The 12867-nt window shown below is 56.7% G+C and overlaps 2 protein-coding genes across 2 annotated transcripts in view; both read right to left on the reverse strand.

Moving 5' to 3' along the window:
• The window catches only part of LOC143959992 (uncharacterized), a 67226-nt gene extending 54363 nt beyond the window's left edge, over window positions 1-12863 (reverse strand). Inside the window, exons 1-5 of the mRNA XM_077468238.1 lie at window positions 12728-12863; window positions 6775-6947; window positions 6189-6347; window positions 2808-2892; window positions 190-1238 (exon numbers count right to left, since the gene is read on the reverse strand). Of these exons, the coding sequence (XP_077324364.1) occupies window positions 190-1238; window positions 2808-2892; window positions 6189-6347; window positions 6775-6891 (1410 nt within the window). The 5' untranslated portion in view covers window positions 6892-6947; window positions 12728-12863. The remainder of the gene's footprint in view (window positions 1-189; window positions 1239-2807; window positions 2893-6188; window positions 6348-6774; window positions 6948-12727) is intronic.
• Window positions 1-12867, reverse strand: part of LOC143960006 (uncharacterized) — a 269947-nt gene that overhangs the window by 91947 nt on the left and 165133 nt on the right. The gene's annotated exons all lie outside the window — the stretch shown is intronic.

Genomic DNA, 12867 nt, shown 5'->3' on the forward strand with positions numbered 1-12867 from the left:
GCTCCATCAAATCTGGGAAGCATTATGTCCTGACCACTGTAGACGATGATACCCGTCACCCAGAAGTCATGGCCCTGTCTATTGTTGGAGCACCCAGGGTGGCCAAAGCCATGGTCACAGTCTTTAGGAGTAGGCTTCTTCTCAGTTTATGTCAGATCTGGTTCCTGACTCTCCAAGGACACTTACCGCCTTCCCCCGGGAATGAATTCTCAGGTGATTATTAAGGTTGCTCTTCTGAGTGAAGCATTTCCCACACTCCGGACAAGGAAAAGGTCTCTCCCCTGTGTGGATTCTCTGGTGTTCCACCAGGTGCGATTTATTGCTGAAGAACTTCCCGCAGCTGGGGCAGGGATATGGCTTCTCCCCCGTGTGAGTTCTGCGGTGTGTAACCAGGTGCGAGGTGCTGGTGAACCTCTTCCCACAGTCAGGGCAGGAATAAGGCCGTTCCCCGGTGTGGATTCTCTGGTGTTTAATCAGGTTGGACTTGTTGGTGAAACATTTCCCGCACGAGGAGCAGGGAAAGGGCTTCTCCCCGGTGTGGATGATCTTGTGCTTGACCAGGTCTGAGCTGCTGGTGAAGCATTTTCCGCACTCGGAACACGAGAAGGGTTTCTCCCCGGTGTGTATCCTCTGGTGGGCCACCAGGTTGGAGTTGGTGGTGAAGAATTTGCCGCAGGTGGAGCAGGCGAAGGGCTTCTCCCGGATGTGGATCCGCTGGTGCTTGTTGCAGGTGAAGCACTTCTCGCACTCGGCAAAGCTGTGCATCAGTTCGGCGTCCTCCAAAAACCGCCGGTGGGAGGTAGAAGCCGGGTTGTCCCCTCTCTTGTCCGAGTCTGTGTACATGACCGTCATGTTCTGCTCCCCGCCCCTCTTACAGATAGAGGCGTACTCTCGGGGCGAGAAAGGGTCGGAAAGCGTCTCCTCGTCACACGATTCGTCCTCCTCCTTGATGTAGGTGATGATGTAATCTATCTGGGCGTCGGCAGGAGGCGTGGGACCGTTGGTGAGGCTTTCCTCTTCATCCAACACAATCTCCTCCTTAATGCAACTGGTTCTAAATGGTGACTGCTCCGCGGGGGCGGGGCTCTTTGTGAAGTTCCCATCTTGATTGGGCGCTGAGTTTATTTTAAGTGCTGCGTTAGTCTGCGTCCATTTATCTAGCTCCCTCTGGTGGGTGCCCTTGTCAGGGGCGCCTTCCTCTTTTGCGGGGCTGTGCAGCTTTCTGTTGAGGCACGGACCTGCAAGAAACAAAATAAGACACCTTACAAGACCGCCCATCACATCACCCCAAAACCTTCGCTGATTGGTCTGTCTGAGGAAAGCGCCTCTATAAAGAACTGAGGCAGTCTCATTTCTGCCAGCAGAGGGGGAGGGGATTATGTTCCTCCTCCAACTCATTAATGTGTGTGTACTGTCACGTACCTCGTCCCCAATCCAGTGCCTGCTCTTCTCTCTGGAACATGGCCGCCGGCAAAAATCTGGAAGTACCAGTGTTGCAGCCCATCAGCAATTTGGTGCAGTCTTAAAGGTTCCTCTAGCAACCCCAGCGACCCCCTGTGCCTCTAGCAACCCCAGTGACTCCCTGCATCTAGCAACCACAGCAAGCCCCCATGACTCTAGCAACCCCGGCGGCTCCTGTGGCTTTAGCAACCACATCGCCTCTAGCAACCCCAGTGCATCCAGCAACCAGTGGTGGCCGGTTGTCATTTTTTTTTCTCTTCTCTTTTCGGTCAATCGGAAAACGGGTCTCAGACCTGCTTCTGATTGACCAGATTGAGAATCTGTGTTACAACTGCGAATATCCATTCACTGTTGTAACACCTGGGTGGGCTCATGGCGCAATGCTCTGCGCTCCGAGCCCACCCTATTTTGAAGCTTATTAGAGTCTCTGGCTCTAACCAGGTGCTTCAAACAAACAACAATTCAGGCGTCTTGAAAGGGGCCGGACGCATGAATAGGGGGTGGCTGCGGTGGCCATGGATAGATTCATGCTATACATGAATCTATTCATTATTACTATAGGGGGTGACATGGAGAGAGGGGACGGAACCCGGTCGCCTCTCATGGACAGGCCCAGCGACCCTTGCGCCTGCAGCGACCCCTGCGCCTCCAGCAACCCCAGCGACCCCTGCGCCTCCAGCAACCCCAGTGCCTCCAGCAACCCCAGCAACCCCTGTGCCTCCAGCAACCCCCAGCGACCCCTGTGCCTCCAGCAACCCCCAGCGACCCCTGTGCCTCCAGCAACCCCTTTGCCTCCAGCGTTGATCAGTATCCTCTGAGTCTCAGTGACCATGACACTCCTATGCTTTCAAAGGTTTTTTGATACCTGTGCCTCTAGCAACCCATGTGTCTCTAGCAACCCATGTGCCTCTAGCAACCCATGTGCTTCTAGCAACCTCAGCGCCTCTAGCAAGCCCTGTGCCTCCAGCATTGACCTGTATCCCCTGTGCCTCAGAGACCACCACACTCCCGTGCCTTCAAAGACTTTGTGACCCCCGTGTCTCCAGCACCCCATACAATTCTGTGCCTCCATCAACCCATGTGCCCCCAGCAACCTTCACGTCTCCACCAACCTGTCTCAAATGATTCAAGTGGCTGCTGTGATCCTGTGCCTCTAGTCACCTCAGAGCGTCACCTAGAGACCTCCCAGCACAATGTTATTTCCAATGACTCCAGAGACTCCTGTCTCAAGAACAAATGGGACCCCCCGCAGGAACTCTGCTCCTGCATGGACCTCCCAAAACACAAGACAGCGAGTTTTACTTTCTGGTTCTACTAAGCTGAGTACGGAGACAGCGGACACTTACCAGATAATCGGAAGCCCTGAGAACGTCCACAGTGATGATTTCCTCCATGACGGTGAAGCCGCTTGTCTGTGAAATCCGCAGGGACCTAAAAATCAGACAGCAATGAGTGTATATGTATAACGCCAACATCTGCCATGGTGCTGTACAAGACAGGTGTATGAGATCGGACACAGCCATGTCACAGGTTACCCCGGAGTAGAAAGTGAGTTATTTCAGATATAGATTGGAGGCGTCAAAGGACGAGCCTATAAGGCCCAGATTTATTTTATTCAGACTTTGCGACATCTGAAGTGATCATATTCACCCCCCTCCCCCATTTCCTCCAATTTTATCAGGCCGGTACACACGTCCTTCAACAGTACCGAGCCCTGATGAAGGGGGGGGCTTTCCAACCCCTGAAACGTGTCGGATTATATTATATAGAAGTCTTGAAAATATTACATTCTGTTTTTTGGAGTTTCCTCCTTGCACACTCATTGACCTCAGCAAAGAACTTTGACCGGCACTCCGGGGAGAGCCTCCTAAGGAGAACAGGTTTCATGACACCAACTCAGAAAATCTACTGCTTTATTGTAACCGCTACTCTGCGCCTTCTACCTCCCGTATTTCAGGCACAGTTCGGAAAATGACAGGTCCTCTTTTATCCCTGTCACACTTAATAAAAAGATGGGACAAGAATGATGAGAGATCGTGAGGTGCGAAAGGTGATACTGAAGGTCCAGAAGAAGGAAAAAAAAGGGCCAAAGGGAGGACAAAAGATCCAGTAAAAGGACAGAAGAACCATGAGAAGGACAGAAGATCCATGAGAAGGAAGACAGAAGGCCAAGGGAGAAGACAGAAGGCCCAGGGGGAAGACAGAAGATCCAGAAGGGGGACAGAAGATCCAGAAGGGGGACAGAAGATCCAGAAGGGGGACAGAAGATCCAGAAGGGGGACAGAAGATCCAGAAGGGAGACAGAAGATCCAGAAGGGAGACAGAAGATCCAGAAGGGGGACAGAAGATCCAGGAGGAGGACAGAAGAACCATGAGAAGGACAGAAGAACCATGAGAAGGACAGAAGATCCATGAGAAGAACAGAAGGCCCAGGAGGAGGACAAAAAGCCCAGGAGGAGGACAAAAGGCCCAGGAGGAGGACAAAAGGCCCAGGAGGAGGACAGAAGGTCTAAAAGATCTAGAAGGACAGAAAGTCCAGAAGGAGGGCAGAAGATCCAGAAGAGGGACAGAAGGCCCAGGAGGAGGACAGAAGATCCAGAAGAGGGACAGAAGGCCCAGGAGGAGGACAGAAGGCCCAGGAGGAGGACAGAAGGCCCGGGAGGAGGACAGAAGGCCCGGGAGGAAGACAGAAGGCCCAGGAGGAGGACAGAAGGCCCGGGAGGAGGACAGAAGGCCCGGGAGGAGGACAGAAGGCCCGGGAGGAGGACAGAAGGCCCGGGAGGAAGACAGAAGGCCCAGGAGGAGGACAGAAGGCCCGGGAGGAGGACAGAAGGCCCGGGAGGAGGACAGAAGGCCCAGGAGGAGGACAGAAGGCCCGGGAGGAGGACAGAAGGCCCGGGAGGAAGACAGAAGGCCCAGGAGGAGGACAGAAGGCCCGGGAGGAGGACAGAAGGCCCGGGAGGAGGACAGAAGGCCCAGGAGGAGGACAGAAGGCCCAGGAGGAGGACAGAAGGCCCAGGAGGAGGACAGAAGGCCCAGGAGGAGGACAGAAGATCCAGAAGGGGGACAGAAGATCCAGAAGGGGGACAGAAGATCCAGAAGGGGGACAGAAGATCCAGAAGGAGGACAGAAGATCCAGAAGGGGGACAGAAGATCCAGAAGGGAGACAGAAGATCCAGAAGGGGGACAGAAGATCCAGAAGGGGGACAGAAGATCCAGGAGAAGGACAGAAGAACCATGAGAAGGACAGAAGATCCATGAGAAGAACAGAAGGCCCAGGAGGAGGACAAAAAGCCCAGGAGGAGGACAAAAGGCCCAGGAGGAGGACAGAAGATCCAGAAGGAGGACAGAAGATCCAGAAGGGGGACAGAAGATCCAGAAGGGGGACAGAAGATCCAGAAGGGGGACAGAAGATCCAGAAGGAGGACAGAAGATCCAGAAGGGGGACAGAAGATCCAGAAGGGAGACAGAAGATCCAGAAGGGGGACAGAAGATCCAGAAGGGGGACAGAAGATCCAGGAGAAGGACAGAAGAACCATGAGAAGGACAGAAGATCCATGAGAAGAACAGAAGGCCCAGGAGGAGGACAAAAAGCCCAGGAGGAGGACAAAAGGCCCAGGAGGAGGACAAAAGGCCCAGGAGGAGGACAAAAGGCCCAGGAGGAGGACAGAAGGTCTAAAAGATCTAGAAGGACAGAAAGTCCAGAAGGAGGGCAGAAGATCCAGAAGAGGGACAGAAGGCCCAGGAGGAGGACAGAAGATCCAGAAGAGGGACAGAAGGCCCAGGAGGAGGACAGAAGGCCCGGGAGGAGGACAGAAGGCCCGGGAGGAGGACAGAAGGCCCGGGAGGAGGACAGAAGGCCCGGGAGGAGGACAGAAGGCCCGGGAGGAGGACAGAAGGCCCGGGAGGAGGACAGAAGGCCCGGGAGGAGGACAGAAGGCCCAGGAGGAGGACAGAAGGCCCAGGAGGAGGACAGAAGGCCCAGGAGGAGGACAGAAGATCCAGAAGGAGGACAGAAGATCCAGAAGGGGGACAGAAGATCCAGAAGGGGGACAGAAGATCCAGAAGGGGGACAGAAGATCCAGAAGGGGGACAGAAGATCCAGAAGGAGAACAGAAGATCCAGAAGAGGGACAGAAGATCCAGAAGAGGGACAGAAGATCCAGAAGAGGGACAGAAGATCCAGGAGGAGGACAGAAGATCCAGTAGGAGGACAGAAGATCCAGAAAGAGGACAGGAGATCCAGTAGAAGGACAGAAGATCGAGAATGAGGACAGAAGGTCAGATAGAAGGACAGAAGGTCCAGATGAAGGACAGAAGGTCAGATAGAAGGACAGAAGGTCCAGAAAGAGGACAGAAGATCCAGTAGAAGGACAAAAGGTCAGATAGAAGGACAGAAGGTCCAGTAGGAGGACAGAAGGTCAGATAGAAGAACAGAAGGTCCAGATGAAGGACAGAAGGTCCAGATGAAGGACAGAAGGTCCAGATGAAGGACAGAAGGTCCAGATGAAGGACAGAAGGTCAGATAGAAGGACAGAAGGTCCAGATGAAGGACAGAAGGTCATGGCACACCAGTAGCTAGAGGACAGGGAATGGGAGCTCAGAAGGGGCCACAAAGGAAGAGGATGGCCAGGATACTCTGGATTCCATGAAGCAGCACTGAGCAGTAATGTTACCTTTCAGACACAGAGGATGAGATTATTACCCAGAATTCCTAGAGTCACCTACCTGTCCAGTCAGCAGCTCAATGATTCTGTTGGCGAGTTCCAGAATCCTCCACTCATTATTTCTCTTTTGTATCAATGGAGGATCAATGAAGACACTTTGATTCCTGCTGAAGACTTCCAAAACGTGGTCATCCCCTGACTTCTTCACAATCATACAGTCCTACGATGGGATAGAAAGAGGCAGAACGCTGACTACATACAGCAAAAATGTTCCCAATAAAAACCTGACAGAGGCTCTCACCCCTCCCTACTCCAGCCAAACCCAGGTGACAAGTTCTAGGTGGGGGGTTCCACTTTAAAGCTATGAATTAGCTTTTGGCTTCCAGCATGTTGGATACCTTTTCCTGTGGAAGTGGAAATACCGGGAGGGTTCTGATCTGTAAATACTGACCGGCTCCTGGGGTCACTAACACTGGCTCTTCCCTGATTATTAGCCCAAGACTGATAGGCAGGCCTCAATATCAGACACCGGAACGCGATGGAAGGTGAAGGCCTGAGGGAGTGTGGCCTCCATACTGGAACCCAACAGAACACATCCTGGAGATGCCACCAGGAACCCCCAACCCTCCAGATCCGGCAGCCCTCACCTCTCCGGTGACAGTATAGATGATCTCCAGAGTCAGTCGCAGGATCCTCTCTGATACCTCCCCCAAGTCCTCCTCCGGTTCCACCACCACGGGGGACCTCTTCCTGCGCCCCTCCATGTCTGATCTTCTCTTCCAATCTGTGAGGACCAGAAATGGTTCCAGAAGCTTCCTCACTGTAAAGAGATATCAAGAATGAGGTGAGTTCCGATAAGTATCTCCATGTTCCAGGGAATAATTACTTCCTCCTGATTATCAATGCCAGGGGTGCATCTGTCCCACATTCTGCATGACTGCCCTGGGAGTCGCAGCGATTACTGAGGTTCCACAGGAGAGCGAGGAAATCTACAACCACTTTCTGACATCGGCCACAAGGGAAGTCCGGTACATTATATTCTCCTGACCCCTGCACCCTATACACTCTGCTGTACATGACATAGTCCTGACCTACACTCTGCTGTACATGACATACTCCTAACCTACACTCTGCTGTACATGACATACTCCTAACCTACACTCTACTGTACATGTCATACTCCTGACCTACACTCTACTGTAAATGACATAGTCCTGACCTACACTCTACTGTACATGTCATACTCCTGACCTCTGCACCTTATACACTCTACTGTACATGTCATACTCCTGACCTACACTCTACTGTACATGACATACTCCTGACCTCTGCATCCTATACACTCTACTGTACATGTCATACTCCTAACCTACACTCTACTGTACATGTCATACCCTGACCTCTGCATCCTATACACTCGACTGTACATGACATACTCCTGACCTCTGCACCCTATACACTCTACTGTACATATCATACTCCTAATCTACACTCTGCTGTACATGACATACTCCTGACCTCTGCACAATATACTCTGGGGAACACACCGGGGCAGGTATAGGAGGGGTGCTGGCGGCTGCATATAGCTGAACTAATCTCTCCCGGTTAATGCCTGCAGGTGTGGAAGAGGAATGAAGAGATTGGTTCCTCTATACGCAGCCACCAAGGTCTGTATTGCTGGGGGCTGAGTGTTGGTGTAAGCGGAGTCTGTATTGCTGGGGGCGGAGTGTCGGTGTAAGGCGGAGTCTGTATTGCTGGGGGCGGAGTGTCGGTGTAAGGCGGAGTCTGTATTGCTGGGGGCGGAGTTTGTATTGTTTCAGGTGGGGAGGGGTCTGTACCTTTGGGGGCGGGGTGTCAGTGTGGGGAGGAGTCTTTGGGGCGGGGTGTCAGTGTGGGGAGGAGTCTTTGGGGGCGGGGTGTCAGTGTGGGGAGGAGTCTGTACCTTTGGGGGCGGGGTGTCAGTGTGGGGAGGGGTCTGTACCTTTGGGGGCGGGGTGTCAGTGTGGGGAGGGGTCTGTACCTTTGGGGGCGGGGTGTCAGTGTGGGAGGAGTCTGTACCTTTGGGGGCGGGGTGTCAGTGTGGGAGGAGTCTGTACCTTTGGGGGCGGGGTGTCAGTGTGGGGAGGAGTCTGTAGCTTTGGGGGTGGGGTGTCAGTGTGGGGAGGGGTCTGTACCTTTGGGGGCGGGGTGTCAGTGTGGGGAGGGGTCTGTACCTTTGGGGGCGGGGTGTCAGTGTGGGGAGGGGTCTGTACCTTTGGGGGCGGGGTGTCAGTGTGGGGAGGGGTCTGTACCTTTGGGGGCGGGGTGTCAGTGTGGGGAGGGGTCTGTACCTTTGGGGGCAGGGTGTCAGTGTGGGGAGGGGTCTGTACCTTTGGGGTCGGGGTGTCAGTGTGGGGAGGAGTCTGTACCTTTGGGGGCGGGGTGTCAGTGTGGGGAGGGGTCTGTACCTTTGGGGGTGGGGTGTCAGTGTGGGGAGGAGTCTGTACCTTTGGGGGCGGGGTGTCAGTGTGGGGAGGAGTCTTTGGGGGCGGGGTGTCAGTGTGGGGAGGGGTCTGTACCTTTGGGGGCGGGGTGTCAGTGTGGGGAGGAGTCTTTGGGGGCGGGGTGTCAGTGTGGGGAGGGGTCTGTACCTTTGGGCGCGGGGTGTCAGTGTGGGGAGGAGTCTTTGGGGCGGGGTGTCAGTGTGGGGAGGAGTCTTTGGGGGCGGGGTGTCAGTGTGGGGAGGAGTCTTTGGGGGCGGGGTGTCAGTGTGGGGAGGGGTCTGTACCTTTGGGGGCGGGGTGTCAGTGTGGGGAGGGGTCTGTACCTTTGGGGGCGGGGTGTCAGTGTGGGGAGGGGTCTGTACCTTTGGGGGCGGGGTGTCAGTGTGGGAGGAGTCTGTACCTTTGGGGGTGGGGTGTCAGTGTGGGGAGGAGTCTGTACCTTTGGGGGCGGGGTGTCAGTGTGGGAGGAGTCTGTACCTTTGGGGGTGGGGTGTCAGTGTGGGGAGGAGTCTGTACCTTTGGGGGCGGGGTGTCAGTGTGGGAGGAGTCTGTATATTTGGGGGCGGGGTGTCAGTGTGGGAGGAGTCTGTATATTTGGGGGCGGGGTGTCAGTGCGGGGAGGAGTCTGTACCACCTTTGGGGGCGGGGTGTCAGTGTGGGGAGGAGTCTGTAGATTTGGGGGCGGGGTGTCAGTGTGGGAGGAGTCTGTATATTTGGGGGCGGGGTGTCAGTGCGGGGAGGAGTCTGTACCATTGGGGGTGGGGTGTCAGTGTGGGGAGGAGTCTGTACCTTTGGGGGCGGGGTCTGTAGATTTGGGGGCTGAGTGTCAGTGTGGGGCGGAGTCTGTAGATTTGGGGGTGAGGTGTCAGTGTGGGAGGAGTCTGTACCTTTGGGGCGGGGTGTCAGTGTGGGACAGGGTCTGTATATTTGGGGGCGGGGTGTCAGTGTGGGAGGAGTCTGTATATTTGGGGGCGGGGTGTCAGTGCGGGGAGGAGTCTGTGCCACCTTTGGGGGCGGGGTGTCAGTGTGGGGAGGAGTCTGTAGATTTGGGGGCGGGGTGTCAGTGTGGGAGGAGTCTGTATATTTGGGGGCGGGGTGTCAGTGCGGGGAGGAGTCTGTACCATTGGGGGTGGGGTGTCAGTGTGGGGAGGAGTCTGTACCTTTGGGGGCGGGGTCTGTAGATTTGGGGGCTGAGTGTCAGTGTGGGGCGGAGTCTGTAGATTTGGGGGTGAGGTGTCAGTGTGGGAGGAGTCTGTACCTTTGGGGGCGGGGTGTCAGTGTGGGACAGGGTCTGTATATTTGGGCGCGGGGTGTCAGTGTGGGCGGGGTCTGTAGATTTGGGGGCTGAGTGTCAGTGTGGGGAGGGGTCTGTACCTTTGGGGGCGGGGTGTCAGTGTGGGGAGGAGTCTTTGGGGGCGGGGTGTCAGTGTGGGGAGGGGTCTGTACCTTTGGGGGCGGGGTGTCAGTGTGGGGAGGAGTCTTTGGGGGCGGGGTGTCAGTGTGGGGAGGGGTCTGTACCTTTGGGCGCGGGGTGTCAGTGTGGGGAGGAGTCTTTGGGGCGGGGTGTCAGTGTGGGGAGGAGTCTTTGGGGGCGGGGTGTCAGTGTGGGGAGAAGTCTTTGGGGTCGGGGTGTCAGTGTGGGGAGGGGTCTGTACCTTTGGGGGCGGGGTGTCAGTGTGGGGAGGGGTCTGTACCTTTGGGGGCGGGGTGTCAGTGTGGGGAGGGGTCTGTACCTTTGGGGGCGGGGTGTCAGTGTGGGAGGAGTCTGTACCTTTGGGGGTGGGGTGTCAGTGTGGGGAGGAGTCTGTACCTTTGGGGGCGGGGTGTCAGTGTGGGAGGAGTCTGTACCTTTGGGGGTGGGGTGTCAGTGTGGGGAGGAGTCTGTACCTTTGGGGGCGGGGTGTCAGTGTGGGAGGAGTCTGTATATTTGGGGGCGGGGTGTCAGTGTGGGAGGAGTCTGTATATTTGGGGGCGGGGTGTCAGTGCGGGGAGGAGTCTGTACCACCTTTGGGGGCGGGGTGTCAGTGTGGGGAGGAGTCTGTAGATTTGGGGGCGGGGTGTCAGTGTGGGAGGAGTCTGTATATTTGGGGGCGGGGTGTCAGTGCGGGGAGGAGTCTGTACCATTGGGGGTGGGGTGTCAGTGTGGGGAGGAGTCTGTACCTTTGGGGGCGGGGTCTGTAGATTTGGGGGCTGAGTGTCAGTGTGGGGCGGAGTCTGTAGATTTGGGGGTGAGGTGTCAGTGTGGGAGGAGTCTGTACCTTTGGGGGCGGGGTGTCAGTGTGGGACAGGGTCTGTATATTTGGGGGCGGGGTGTCAGTGTGGGAGGAGTCTGTATATTTGGGGGCGGGGTGTCAGTGCGGGGAGGAGTCTGTGCCACCTTTGGGGGCGGGGTGTCAGTGTGGGGAGGAGTCTGTAGATTTGGGGGCGGGGTGTCAGTGTGGGAGGAGTCTGTATATTTGGGGGCGGGGTGTCAGTGCGGGGAGGAGTCTGTACCATTGGGGGTGGGGTGTCAGTGTGGGGAGGAGTCTGTACCTTTGGGGGCGGGGTCTGTAGATTTGGGGGCTGAGTGTCAGTGTGGGGCGGAGTCTGTAGATTTGGGGGTGAGGTGTCAGTGTGGGAGGAGTCTGTACCTTTGGGGGCGGGGTGTCAGTGTGGGACAGGGTCTGTATATTTGGGCGCGGGGTGTCAGTGTGGGCGGGGTCTGTATATTTGGGCGCGGGGTGTCAGTGTGGGCGGGGTCTGTAGATTTGGGGGCTGAGTGTCAGTGTGGGGAGGGGTCTGTACCTTTGGGGGCGGGGTGTCAGTGTGGGGAGGAGTCTTTGGGGGCGGGGTGTCAGTGTGGGGAGGGGTCTGTACCTTTGGGGGCGGGGTGTCAGTGTGGGGAGGAGTCTTTGGGGGCGGGGTGTCAGTGTGGGGAGGGGTCTGTACCTTTGGGCGCGGGGTGTCAGTGTGGGGAGGAGTCTTTGGGGCGGGGTGTCAGTGTGGGGAGGAGTCTTTGGGGGCGGGGTGTCAGTGTGGGGAGGAGTCTTTGGGGGCGGGGTGTCAGTGTGGGGAGGGGTCTGTACCTTTGGGGGCGGGGTGTCAGTGTGGGGAGGGGTCTGTACCTTTGGGGGCGGGGTGTCAGTGTGGGGAGGGGTCTGTACCTTTGGGGGCGGGGTGTCAGTGTGGGGAGGAGTCTGTACCTTTGGGGGCGGGGTGTCAGTGTGGGAGGAGTCTGTACCTTTGGGGGTGGGGTGTCAGTGTGGGGAGGAGTCTGTACCTTTGGGGGCGGGGTGTCAGTGTGGGAGGAGTCTGTATATTTGGGGGCGGGGTGTCAGTGTGGGAGGAGTCTGTATATTTGGGGGCGGGGTGTCAGTGCGGGGAGGAGTCTGTACCACCTTTGGGGGCGGGGTGTCAGTGTGGGGAGGAGTCTGTAGATTTGGGGCGGGGTGTCAGTGTGGGAGGAGTCTGTATATTTGGGGGCGGGGTGTCAGTGCGGGGAGGAGTCTGTACCATTGGGGGTGGGGTGTCAGTGTGGGGAGGAGTCTGTACCTTTGGGGGCGGGGTCTGTAGATTTGGGGGCTGAGTGTCAGTGTGGGGCGGAGTCTGTAGATTTGGGGGTGAGGTGTCAGTGTGGGAGGAGTCTGTACCTTTGGGGGCGGGGTGTCAGTGTGGGACAGGGTCTGTATATTTGGGCGCGGGGTGTCAGTGTGGGCGGGGTCTGTACCTTTGGGGGCGGGTGTCAGTGTGGGGAGGAGTCTGTACCTTTGGGGGCGGGGTCTGTAGATTTGGGGGCTGAGTGTCAGTGTGGGGCGGAGTCTGTAGATTTGGGGGTGAGGTGTCAGTGTGGGAGGAGTCTGTACCTTTGGGGGCGGGGTGTCAGGGTGGGGCGGGGTCTGTATATTTGGGGGCGGGGTGTCAGTGTGGGGAGGAGTCTGTACCTTTGGGGGCGGGGTGTCAGTGTGGGCGTGGTCTGTAGATTTGGGGGCGTGGTGTCAGTGTGGGGAGGAGTCTGTACCTTTGGGGGCGGGGTGTAGACATTGGTGGTCACATATTTCAATGCTCACCAATCTATGAAGAGAAGGACATTGTGGGGCCCCCTCCCCCTCCCCCTCCCCCTTCTCGGGTCACCGCTCACCTGTACTCAGCCCTCTCCCCTCCTCCACCACTGCAGACAACGGCCGGAAGCGGCTCTAGGACCATCCAGGGCACTTCCGGTTTATGCGTTCCACCGACACTTCCGGGTTCCTCCGGTGTGAGAGCGGCCCGGGCCGTGCG

Source organism: Lithobates pipiens, unplaced genomic scaffold (assembly GCF_037356315.1).
Source record: "Lithobates pipiens isolate NorthernLeopardFrog02 unplaced genomic scaffold, aLitPip1_a1.2 Scaffold_79, whole genome shotgun sequence".
In the NCBI taxonomy this organism is placed as follows: Eukaryota; Metazoa; Chordata; class Amphibia; order Anura; family Ranidae; genus Lithobates; species Lithobates pipiens.